This window comes from Paralichthys olivaceus, chromosome 13 (assembly GCF_024713975.1).
Source record: "Paralichthys olivaceus isolate ysfri-2021 chromosome 13, ASM2471397v2, whole genome shotgun sequence".
NCBI classification, from domain to species: domain Eukaryota; kingdom Metazoa; phylum Chordata; class Actinopteri; order Pleuronectiformes; family Paralichthyidae; genus Paralichthys; species Paralichthys olivaceus.
This window is the reverse complement of record NC_091105.1, coordinates 24,588,960-24,602,436: the sequence shown is the minus strand read 5'-3', so window position 1 is coordinate 24,602,436 and position 13,477 is coordinate 24,588,960. Positions and strand designations below refer to the sequence as shown.

Genomic DNA, 13,477 nt, shown 5'->3' with positions numbered 1-13,477 from the left:
GGAATACTGTGAAACTAATGCCAATGTTGCTGAAAGCTACATATTTCTTACGCTTGGAGCATGGCTGGGAATGGAAGCTTTACAGACATAGTAACAGTAAATAAGGGGGGTGGGGCTTAGCAAAGGGTCAATACAGTTGCATAAATGTGAAGGTCATGATTCATAAACATTTTTTCTTTCTTCTTTCTCTCTGCAGATAAGTGGTGCAAGTTGATTTCATGGAATAAAAGGTGAGAACTGCATTGCAGTTAACGATGTCAAAAGATTACACCTGTCGTAGGTGTGGTGCTACAGTGAATACCCTAAAAGGGTACGTGATGCATCAAGGGCTTCATAGAAATGAGCCACATTATCAGTATGCGTGTTGTATGGAAAGTTGTAAGTTTCAGTTCAGAAATTACAATGCTTTTAAATGTCATGTTTACCGCCATCATCGGCAGTCATCTACCGTGTCACAGTGTCAAACTTTGCAGGCACCCTTTCTATGTCAACTTCCACATTGTCAGAAACAGTTAATCCACCTTAAAGACCTTCTCTGTCACCTAAAATCTCACATTTCAAGAAGAGAGGTAGTGCATTGCCCATTTAAAGACTGTGATAAAACTTCAGCTGGTTTAGAGCTACCATCAGATCCCTGGTAACTAAACTGTTTGATCTCGATTAAGCTGTGAATATGTGAAGAATTTCTTCACCTTGACAAAATGGGTCAGGTAAATGGCAAGGTCAGATGCCACGACACCCTCAAAGAGATCATGGCCAATACAGGGTGGGAGGCCCGGCTGGCAAACATGTCAGTGAATTAAAGACAGAGTTAAATTTCACACCCTGTATTGGCCATGATCTCTTTGAGGGTGTCGTGGCATCTGACCTTGCCATATTCACAGCTTAATCGAAGGATCAAACAGTTTAGTTACCAGGGATCTGATGGTAGCTCTAAACCAGCTGAAGTTTCAGAAAAGGGTGTAAGATTAGGTGGCCAGGCAACAGAAAACTGGTCTTTACTGAGACTTCTCCCAATTATCATTGGAGAAAAGATCACAGACAGAGGATCCTGTTTGGCAACTGACTGTCCAGCTGAAAGAGCTAGTGGAATTGATTTGTGCCCCTACTATATCAGTACCCCAGGTTGCATTGCTCAATGTTCTGATTGGTGATTATCTGGAAGAAAGGAAAGAATTTTTTCCTTCACAAAAACTAAAACCAAAGCATCATTACCTCACCCACTACCCTGCCTTAATACTAAAGTTTGGCCCACTCATTCGGCTGTGGACAATGAGGTTCGAGAGTAAGCATTCATATTTCAAAAGATGTGTACGAAGGACACAAAACTTCAAAAATGTATGTCACACACTTGCAAGGAACCATCAGCTACTGCACGCATACCTACATTCTGGCTCCTTTTTTGCACCCTTTTTGGTGGTTAAGAACTCCACTCCTTTCCATGCTGAACTGTACAGCGAAGCAGTGCGCTCTGCAGTAGGAGAAACATTAGTCAAAGAACCCAATGTTGAGTCTGCTACAGAGGTGCAATGGAAAGGCACTCAGTACAAAAAGGGACTCTTTCTGTGTTTAAACCAAGGTGAGGCACTTGAATTCGGACAGATTGAGCTCATGCTTGTGAAGCAGGACCAGCATGTATACTTCATTGTTACACCTCATGACGTGTCCTATATGCCAGCATTTGCATTGTATGAAGTGAAACAAACAAGCAAGGCAGAGCATAATATGTTGGAAGCCTGAGCGGAAACTAGATTATTATCCTTTGCCTGTGTACAAGCTTTTTGGGACAAGGGTAATTTCACTTAAGCATAGCATTGTTGACTCAGAGTAATCTGGAGTTTGAGAGATTAAAATCTGACAGTAATGCTTGAAGAACAGCATTTTTCATCCCTTCTAGTCCTCCAATCATGGATGCAGAGAGTCGGCTTTTGTCTTTCATCAAATCAAGTCTTCCTAAACTGAGAGACCCTGAGCCTTTGTTGGAGCATCTGCAAGGTTTAGGAGTTGAGGACCTGGAGGACCTGAGCTACCTGCAGGAGAGTGACCTCCTTTCTGTCCTGAGACCAGTTGAAGCCAGGAAACTTCTGTCACTGCTCAAAAAGACAAGTATGTGTTTCAATTTGTACATAGTAAACTTTCACATTGGAAAAATGTGCATAGTCAAAATATACTTATTAGGTACACCTGTTCAAATTAATTCAGTCCAATACAGCAGTTCGACTATGAATTATATTTCAAATAATCTTCTCTACATTTTTGTTGATGTTTTCAAAAAGGTGATGACTATACACTATACCTTGTTCATCATTGATTTCATAGTGGGTGTTAGTGGTGGTGTACTGTACTGCATTATATTGAGAAAGGAACAGTTTGAAATATATCAATTGGCTACTTAGTATATAATTATGTATTAATATACGCAGTTTGAGCTATGTGATGTCTGTATGGTTAAATATTACTACTATCTGTCCTTTATTAAGGCCAACAAGATGTCTTGGACAGTCCTCCAAGCAACCAGAGCAACCAACAGTTCAGCAGAGCCAGTACCAGTACAAGTCCAGGAACACCGTCGAGACGAGACGAGATGCCCCTTTCTGGTGAGTATATGCATCTGTTGCATCAGTCTGAACCGCTGGCAACAAGTGAAATGTCCAAATTGTGCCCAAAGTGTCAATTTTTTTCTCTTATTTATCCTTGATTCATGCTCATGTCAAGTTACAGAAACAGGTGCTTGTTAATACTTATTTATGAAATAATGAGCAAACAAAACTCAAATACCCAAGAAACCTTTGAGTAGCAGATCCTCCTAACCGAAGTTATGTTCCTTTCCCTGAAAAAGTATTTGCAATACTACTACTACTACTAATAATAATGATAATGGCTTGGGGCAGACCGAGGGAAGCATGGCTACCATTTCGCGCCAAACTGCCCCTCCGACCACCTTCAAACATTCATACACAGTACTCACATGTTAATCTTTTCATTACATCACTGTTCCACATTTCCCTGTATGTCCAAACACTCTTTCACAAGCTAGCTCTATCTACACTGTTGTGTAACTTTATTGCAAATGTATGAAAACATTAAATTACAGTACAGTCCACAGTTACTAAAGCTGTTTTTTTTTTTCATTTGACAGGTGCCTCTTCAAGATAAATCCAGACAAGGGATCAAAAGTGGAGCGGAACGCCACCAAAAACCAACTTGCAGTCAGTCCGAAGGTTCTCACACTGATCACCAAAATTGCAGACTACGAGTGGAGGGAATAAAAAGTGCCCACAAGTTATGGATACTTTGACCAAGTTACAGACTGTTATGGATTAATATCCAGTAAGGTTTCATATAATCTACTTGTTATGTAGCTTTGTTATCAGTGAAATCAGTTATTTTTGAATACTGTTGTAGTAATGGTTACCTGTTGAATAAAAATACAGAGAATGAGAAATTGTAGCTGTTCTTTTTCAGCTTAGTCTTGTTCAAACACAATTAATTTCAGCCCCTTTTCCAACTGGCCAAAAATTGGTTTAAACCATTTAAAATTAAAATAATTCTGGTGTTATTAGGTGACTATAATTTTGTTGGAAGTCCTTTAAATATTCAGGAAATCAATGTAAAAGAAATCGAATTGTTGCAATTGTACACCCAATATGTAGTTAAGTTTTTTGGACATGTTTTTAAAGATGAATCAAATTATTGTTGTATACTGTTATATTACATCTAATATAAAATAATATACAACTTTTTTACATAAAATAATGCCCTTAAAACCAACTAATAACAGCACATTTCTGTAAATTTAAGCATTATTATTCATATTACAATGTTAACTTACCATCTTCATGGGTAATTTCATTGTTTTAAAATGTAAAATTTTTGTAATTAAACCTTAAAAACAATGTAAAATAATTAAATATACATTTGATGTTATCTAAAATTAACAGTAAATTCTTGCAATTGTAAACCAAATATCTAGTTTTTCAACAGTTTTTTGATATGTTTTGAAAGATAAATCACATTATTTTGTGTGTCATATACTGTTATATTACATCAAATATAAATTATTATACAACCTCTTTCCATAAAATAATGTCATTAAAACCAACTAATAACAGCACATTTCTGTAAATTTAAGCATTATTATTCGTAATACAACGTTTATTTACCATTTTTCTAGGTAATTTAATTGTTTTAAAATGTGAAAATGTTTCTAATTATATGTTAAAAACAACCTGAAAATAAGGCAAAATCTTGTTAAAATTACAACTTCAAACTGTATTTTAATTATGGAAAATAACTGTATTTTTATGAGACAGTCATTTTCTGTTATTTCACGGTATTTTTTTGGCGCCCCAGCTGCCGGAAAATTACTGTTTTTTTAGGATTTTTTTTTTACAGTGTAACACACAGTGCTTAAATAAATCACTTGAATATATTTTTTTTCCAGAACATCCTGCACCTTGTACTAGCGCTGGGCGGTATACCGGTTCATACCGAATACCGGTGTTATTTTTTTTTATGATATGAATTTTTCATATACCCCAATACCGGTGAGTGTGTAGCGTACAAAACGTTGGGAACGCAGAGCGGCGGAACATCGCGCCGCCGGACATTGTTTGAGAGGGGGCTGTTTTGCAGTTGCACCACACAAGCAGCTTGCGAGAGCTCAGTCTGTGTTGAGCGTACGGATCTCATTGAGCGGTGAACAAAATGGATAAACACGGTGAAAATTCTGAAACTGAAGTTTCAGAGAGGGGGGCCAGCGAGTTTCCAAGTTTCAGAACAAGTAAACAATGAAACGGAAAAACTTGTACCGAAAAGAGGAGCCGTGTCTGTTGTTTGGAAGTTCTTCGACTTCCAAAAAATCTGACGTCAATCAAACATCAATATTCTGCAAATGTTGTCGGGCTAAAGTTGTAGCAGCAGGAGGCAACACAAGTAATTTGCTTCACCACCTAAGCCACAAGCATGTCCTGGAATATCAAGATTCAAGAATGCATGAAACTACGATCTGCGTCCTCCATATCTGCAGGTAAAGTTGGCACTGCGGGAGAAAAGACGAGTCAGATGTCTCTCAAAGACACGTTTGCTAGGGGGACTGCCTACGACAAGAAAAGCAAACGGTGGAATGACATTACAAACACCATCACCATTCACATAGCCAAAGACATGGTACCGCTTAGTACTGTTGAGAAAGACGGCTTCAGAGAGATGATTAAAATACTGGATCCCAGATATGTTTTACCAAGTCGAAAATACTTCAGCCAAACAGCAATACCCAACTTGTACCAACAGTGGCGGTTTTAGGCACGGGCGAACCGGGCAGCCGCCCGGGGCAGCTTTTTTTCATGTCACGTGGGGGGCAGCACGAGCACTTAAAAAAGAAAAAATCTGCGCCGCAAAACGTTTTATTATTATCTATCATGTCACAGTGTGTGGGAAATTGGCAAATTGGCGCCCCCTGCAGCTGCTGCTGATAACTTCTACTGTTTTGTGCAGAATTGCCTCACGCTGTTTCTGCAAAGATTTGTGTTTATTTTTGGGGGGGGTGACAACTGGGTGTTGCATAGTCATTGTCTGTAAACAAGCTATTTACCCGATGACCACACCGGCGAGTTACTCGCAGCAGGCTTGCAAGAGGCACTTGATTCCTGGGGACTTTCTGAGCAGAGACTTGTGGCCATAACAACAGACAGTGGAGCCAACATCATTAAGGCCGTCGAGCTGAATAACTGGACAACACTCCAATGCTTCAGTCACATGCTTCACCCAGCCATTGGTAAGCACTAGTTATTATATTAATATGACTTGTCATGATATGAGATTTATCTTCAACTTACCATGTGTGGGTTTATTGGAATAATTTGTGTGTGGTTGGGGGTCGGGGTTATGGGAGTATTTTGGGGCTATACATTAATGACCACATACAACGCACAGTTGGAATCTCCAAAAGAATTGTGGCAGCCTTTTCATACTCTTGGGAAAAAAGGAGGGACATGGCCATGGCTCAGGATGAACTGGGTCTTCCAAAGCACATGCTCACAACTGAGATGCCCACCAGGTGGGGATCACATCAGATGATGATACAAAGAGTACCTGAGCAGGAGAGAGCCATCAGTTAGGTTCTAAAAGCTGACAGAAAATCAAGGCACTTGGTCATCAGTTGGCAAGATATGGCTGTCAACAAGGTGTGTGGATGTTTTTTCTTTTATTATGTGCTCACTTTTTTTCTATTCCTTTTCTAATCTGCAATGGATGTACTTTAATTTCATTGTTATGGAAATAAATAATAATAAATCTCTCTCTCCCTCTGTCAGGTGTTGAGCCCACTCCAGGACTTCACAGATGCCTTGTCCGGAGAGCAGTTTGTCAGCGTGTCCTACGTCAAGCCGGTACTTCATTTGTTCAACACCAGCATTCTTGCTGAGGAAGACAACAATAATAAACTGACCAAGGATGTGAAGAGAAAGATTCTAGCCTACTTGAACGAGAAATACTCAGATACGGACACAGATGACCTGCTCGATATCGCATCTTTCCTTGATCCACGATTCAGAACCACCTACACGAAGAAAGAAAAGGTGGAACACATCATTTCCGGAGCAAATTAAGTCACTAAAGGATCAACAGCAAGACCCTCTCTCAGGGCCTTCTGGTGCAGCAGCAGCAGCAGGGCCTTCTGGTGCAACAGCAGCAGGGCCTGTTGCTCCACCTGAGGAAAAAAGACCCTGTCCAGCTTTTTCAAAAAGCAGAGCACCAGCAGCATGGGCTGCAGTGGAGAAACACTCTCAGAGGAGGAAAGCATCAAGATGGAGCTGTGAGCCTACTTGCAGACTACAGAGGTTGACAGTGATGCAGACCCTTTGGAGTGGTGGAGATGCCATCAGACAAATTTCCCCTGTGTTGCAAAACTAGCTCAACAGTATTTATGCATACCTGCCACAAGTGCTCCATCTGAAAGAGTGTTCAGCACTGGTGGCAATATTGTCACGTGCCACAGAGCTGCACTCAAACCAGATGCTGTGGACCGTCTGGTTTTCCATGCTCAAAATTTGTAATAGCTGAGATGCCAAATTTATGGAGCTTGTTCATAAAGTTGAAATGTGTGAATATTGTTTCAATGCTACAGGATAATCCTGCAAGCCAAGTTGCACTTTTTTGATACTTACTGTGTACTGTGCCTGGGCTTAAGCAATAGTTACTAATGCAAGTTGTTGCATCCTTTACACCTTTTAGTTTACTATTTATGTGTGTACGAGTATACCTCATCTTGAAGAAAAGTCCATATGGATGTAAGCTGCCTTAGTGAAAGTTTAGTTGTTTAAGAAGTCTTCAAGTTAAACTTGTTTATATTTTTAATACTTGAATACTACCTGGTTGGGCTTGAAGCAATATATTAATGCAAGTTGCACACCTTTTCTATTTATTTGTTTCAATATTATTTATGGATGTTGCCTTAATGAATGTTCAGTGGATAAAGAAGAACATGTTTTTTCAAGTTGCAAAACAATAAAGGGTTCTGTATTTTGACTGCAAAAGTCATGCATTCTGATTCCTTCACTTCATTAATACTAGTGTGGACATTAATGTTTTTCTACAGTATTCACTCCTCATGACAGTAAAATATGTCATTCCAAGCCAATTTACTGCAGTAATTAGTCTCTAAATTATTAGAAAATGAGGTTAACACCCAGTCGTGCTTGAAAAAAAAAATACAGTGAAACCGATATAATTTAGAAAAATACTGTGATATAAATTTTTGGTCATACCACCCAGCACTACCTTGTACACATTATGCTGATCCTCCATGTCTCAGCTGCAGTTTGTGAAAGAGGATTCTCTGCATAGAAGAGGATCAAATCAGACACTAGAGCATCCCTTTTTTCAGACACAGTGGAAGATCTGATAAGAATCAGTGTAGAGGGGCCAAGTCTGGAAGAATTTGATGCTAGACAGAGTGTGGCAAGCTGGTTTACCCAAGGCCAAAGATCAAAAAGGCCAAACTACAGGTGTTGGCCAGTGATGTTGCTAGGCATGTGGCCTGTGTCCCTTACATATTAAAATCTGAGAAGAACAGAGTAAACTCACTATCCATGCATCCCAGGGATGCACCTCATTTTTCCTTGAAGAACAATACATTGTGAACGACATAGTGATGTCTCTGGCACATGGATCAAAGAGGAAAGCCATGTGTACTGCATTTCTACTGCGTGTGCATGTAAAGGATTAAGAGGATGTAGTGTTTTCTCTGAGGAGAGACACATTATACATTTTAGACGTTTTTTCATAGTTTGAGCTGAATTTTTTTCATAGTTTGAAAGTGAATTCTGTTGAGAATGTACTTTAGTTTGTCTAAGAATATCAAAAATACCAACATGATTTTCTTCAAAGCACTGTAATACACACAGCCATCTGAGAACTTAACTGAATTTAAAAAAAAAAGGTCAAAAGTTATGATTGAAGTCAAGACAGGAGATCAAACAGGTACAACCAGGTAACCAATGAGTTTTTACTATTTGACAGTTTTCTGTACCTGGTGCAATGGATTCTGGACTATTTCTCATGGATAATTAGCCAATATAAAAAAATAACAGGGCTTGCTACACACAAAAAAATCATTTTCTTTTTCCCTCCATTGATTGTGTTGGTCAAGAGGATTGCTTATAAAAGATCTCTGCCATTCACCTCCTAAATATGAATCCCAGTAGGTAAGCTAAGGTTGGGTTCCTGGCCATGACACACTGTTTGCACCATGTTCTCTCTATGTTTGTAGGTCCTTTCAATTTCCCTTCTTGTCTGAATAATGACAAAACATGCCTGTGAGACTTCCCACTCCTGTGGTTTTGCAGCCAGATAAATCATCAAAGCATGAGCTTATGTTATTCAGTCCTGCCAAGTTTACATTACAACACAGCCAACATACAAATGCTCTTTTCAAACTACACGGCCAAAGGTAGAGCACAGTTATTTCAGGCCGTCTGTGAATTTGTAACATGTTTTTTTTGTCTCTGCAGTTGGTGGGAGTTCACCAACTACTTAGGCAAGAAACGCCCCAGAAAAATACCAGGCCTAAGTATTAAACACAGATGTGTGTATATACTATGTTTATAGCACTTTCTTTGCAGTTAAATATAGTAGTAGTTAAATACTGGCCTCCTAGTATAAAGTCTGTAGAAATCCAGCTGAAGTGGATGTGTGAACAATGCAAGGGATCCCCTGCTGGATTTGCCACGATGATGCTTCTAACATGCGACAGATGAAAAAATAAAAATAAAACAAATATCTACCGGTGAAAAGCAATGACACACGTAGAAGCCACGGACGAAGATGTCATGAGAGTTTGCAGTGATAAAAGCTGACAATGGTGTCGGGGTGCTGTTATTTTTTATAAACATGATCATGTGATCTACACAGCAAAGTTAATGTCACTTCCTGTCTCTTCCGGCCGGCTCCTCCAGTATTTGTTGCTGTTGTGAACATGTCTGTGCAGAACACCTGCTACAATGTGTGAAAGGCAGATGGTGGTGGATGGCACTGGTTCGTGCCTGATTACGTGTTTTCATCTGGCTAGCAATACGACGACACCACAGAAAACGAATGGTTGAAAACTGGTTGAAATCTGCCAGACAAACACATTCACATGCACAAACACTTCTAATCTAAATATAATATCCTGCATTAACCTCACATTGCCCAGGCATGGCCTCTGCCCCAATGGAAATTACACTTTATTGTAACTCTGTACTTAAGTCTGTAGTGTAACTGTAAGCATCCTTGGGTCCTGTGAAAGGCGCTATATAAATGCAAGCCATCATTATTATTATTATTATTATTGTCTGCATGTCAACATATCTGTCTGGCTTGCACCACTGTTCATATCTCTGTCTTTGCTTCTCTCTGGCTGTCTGGTTGGGAATCTGCTTGTTGTTCTGAATGTCTACTATGTGCCAGTTATTTTGTCTTCATTGGTCTCTCAGCAAATCAGCAAAATTGGATGCACACATGTACAGTATGTCTGGCATGGGTCATTTACAATGTCTACCTGTTCTCTCTGAAAGGTCTGCCTCAGCCATGAACTGGGACTGTCTCCAGTAGATCTAGCAGGCGGCAGCATTAGGAGCAGAGCTGATAATGATAGTTTCTCTCTGGTTTGCTCACAAGACAGACAGACAGACGTAACACACCATTCCTGCGTTTCCTGTCTGTGCTGACAGGCAAACTATTTAACCCTCTGTGGTGATCCTTCAAAGCATGTGCACAGCCCTAGTAGGACTAAATCTGCAGATACTATAGCAGAAAATATGTAGAAAAAGCAAAGCAGCAAATTTAAGAGTTATAAAGGAATAGATTTTCAGTAGAGGGGCTCTCCTGTATACATGTCATCCATTGTAAAAGCTATGACTATAAATCTGAACAGTGGTACTGCTATATGAATGACACATTTCAACACATTTAATATAAAGATAAGATAAAATAAGACAATCCTTTATTAATCCCACAGTGGGAAAATTTGCAACAGGCAGCAAGGGTAATCAAAATAGAAACCAGTAAAGCAATAATAAATACTTATAAATGTAAGGAGTATTAAATATATACAATATAAATGGAGTTAATGACTACTTCAGCTCCACTTTAACATAAATTCGATATAACTGCTATACAATGATATGTGCTAGAGGCACAGCAGAATTTAAAGTACAGAGGGAGAACAGCATTACGTAGACTAGGGTCACCATAAAGTTTCTGTGAGACAGCGTGGACATAACATGAAATCCTTACACATGATTCACAGGAATACTATAAAGAATTGTCTCGCTAATGGAAACGGCTGATAGAGAATTAATGCACTATCTTGTGTGAATGCTAAGTCTGATCTGCTGTCCTTCTATTACTACACTGGAGGAGTGCACAGATAAGGGATTAGACACCACAGTCTCTCAGAAGGTTTTGAAGGTCAGGAGAAATCCAAGTAATTTTACTCACATATCTCCATTGCCTGTGGCTGAGAAGCGGTGCAGTTGCAGGAGCAGGTGACATTGGAGTTTCCGGGGCCGCCTGGGGCCGTTAGGTTTTGCATGGGGCTGAGCAGTCAGGGACACCGCTCCGGGGAGATAGCCGCCGCCACCGTCGGGGCCCCTCGACAGGGGAAAAAGCCACACACTCACACACAAAAACTTCCAGGCAGTGGCAGCAGAGTCCGCCACTACGAGAAACTCCCGATAGTTTCGCATTTAGTTGCCATGGTTTTCCTCACGCCATATTTCTCTGGTAGCGGCGGAGCCAGATAATTGGCAACTGGTATGGGGCGAGCCATTGCCCGATATCTAACGCATTGTGTTGATTCTACTTTTCCTACCTCCGCTCCGCGAGCAGCTGTCCTTGGTTCACCACAGCACACACAACGGGCTGAAGCACAGCCAGGCGCAGCTGACAGACAGCTGCCGCGGCCAATCAGAGGGCTGCTGAGGAGTACCAGATTGGGAGGTGGAGGCGGAGAGGTGCTGCCTTCAATAACAGTCAGAAATAACACAACTCTGACCCCAACTAGTCAAAAACAAAGTGAAACGTCATATACTTCACACACCTCCCTGAAAGTATAGACCAAGGAAAGCCTGGCTTAACAAGGACACCAGAGTCAGGGCGAGTTTAACAACAAATCATCTGGCTGAGCCACACTTAGTGCTAACAATAAGAAACATCACTGTATACACAAAAAGTATTTTGAAATCCTTGACTTTTATCACTTGGGCTTGTGGTGCTATTTTGTGTCAACAGATCACATAAACATTTGTTTCTATTTTACAAATCACAATTTGTCTCGGAGGGCCTTAACAAGGTGTGACATCCTCTGCCCTTAACCCTCAACAAGAGTAAGGAAAAACTACTTAAAAAAGAAGAAGAAAGAAGAAACCTCAGAGAGAGCCATATGAGGGTACCGGTATCACCAGCCAAATAAAAGCCAAACATGTTTCATGCTTGGTGCGGTGCTGTCTGGTGTCTAGTTAATATTAATCAAGCCTCCTGCATGCATTAGCTGCAGATTGCATTAATTGGCTATTGTGCTGCTATTGTGCTGCCAGGGGAGAGTGGGGAAGAGGTGGCGGTGATCAGTCTGTTGTGGGTAGAGCGCTTTGAGTCGGGCTGCAGCCAATGTTGACAATTCTGTGAATTGGTTTCCCTTGAGGTAACGTGCCATAATAGACAACTCCCTCCACACAAAGAGCACCCCATCCTGCCCAACCAGTGCAACCCTCACACTCAACACGCACACACACACACACACACACACATACGTGCACACACACACACACACACACATTAGTGGGACGTATAAATAAACTGGGGCTGTACAAATCTGAGAGTCTCTGAATGCAACTAGATATACAGATACATTGTCTTGTCCTGAAACCATAGACCCACCTGTAGCACCACATTTTTATTTGAACCATTTTTATTCTATTGATCTTCCTGAACTGACCTTATTAGTTTCAAGATTCAAGATGTTTATTTGTCATATACACAATAACAGACACAGTGGTTATTATTGGGTAATGAAATTCTTATTTTGCACCTACCCGACCAAAGAACTATGCTTACTAAATAAAAAAGAAATATATATAAAATACGAAATATAAAATATAAAGAGCATATGCAATGCAAAATATAGAAGTAGAATGAAAATAAACATAATTAAAATAAAGAATAACAAATGGCCGATCAATGTGCAGTAGGACAGCAATCAAACAATGTGCAATAGGAGATATAATGTGCAATGTGCAATGTCTTGTGCAAAATTGCAAATATAGAGGTAGATGGTGGTTATAGTCTGTGGTTCAAAAGCCTGATGGCCTGGGGATAAAAACTGTTTGTCAGTCTAGTAGTCCTTGCTTTCACACTCCTGTAGCGTCTGCCGGGTGGTAGTGGTAGAATAGTCTGTGTTGTGGGTGAGTGTGGTCCCTGATGATGTGCATCATGTGGTACAAAGCCTTGGGGGGTCCCTGTGCTCACTGTCTTGGTGCTGGATGTTCTTGTACCGACTCTAACAGCCTGGGGTCTGTTTGTGAGGAAGTCCAGGACCGGGCAGCAGAGGGAGGATGTCAGTACAAGGGTGGAGTGTTGAAGGCTTTTTTGATGTTCTATTGGGCAGTTTTGGGGTTCAGTATCTTGCCCAAGGACACTTTGGCATGCAGATGGGAAGACTGGGGATCGAGCTTCCGCCTCAGACCGCTCTACCCCCTCAGCCACAGCCACCCCTAGGTGTCCCTGTGTTCCAGGTGTGACAGGGCTGTGTGGATGGCTGCATTGATGGCATCATCAGTTGAATGGTTCTGACGATATGCAAATTGAAGGGGGTCTATTGTGTTTGGGATGTACTTTTGGATGTGTGACTTGACTATCCTCTCAAAACACTTCATTACAACTGAAGTGATTGCAATTGGACGATAGTCCTTCAGGCATGTTATATTGTTTTTCAGGTTAA

General features: G+C 40.6%; 1 protein-coding gene across 4 annotated transcripts in view; it reads right to left on the bottom strand.

The window, feature by feature from the left end:
• Positions 1 to 11,456, bottom strand: part of LOC109631992 (low-density lipoprotein receptor class A domain-containing protein 4) — a 92,885-nt gene extending 81,429 nt beyond the window's left edge. For 2 of the 4 annotated variants that reach the window (XM_069537473.1, XM_069537474.1), the window contains exon 1: positions 10,981 to 11,456. Coding sequence is in view for 3 of the 4 variants with exons in the window: in XM_069537474.1 (XP_069393575.1) it covers positions 10,981 to 11,034 (54 nt within the window). In the remaining variant the exon portion in view is untranslated. The remainder of the gene's footprint in view (positions 1 to 10,980) is intronic. The other 2 variants (XM_069537471.1, XM_069537472.1) reach the window with 2 other exon arrangements.
• Between the last annotated feature and the right edge of the window lie 2,021 nt (positions 11,457 to 13,477).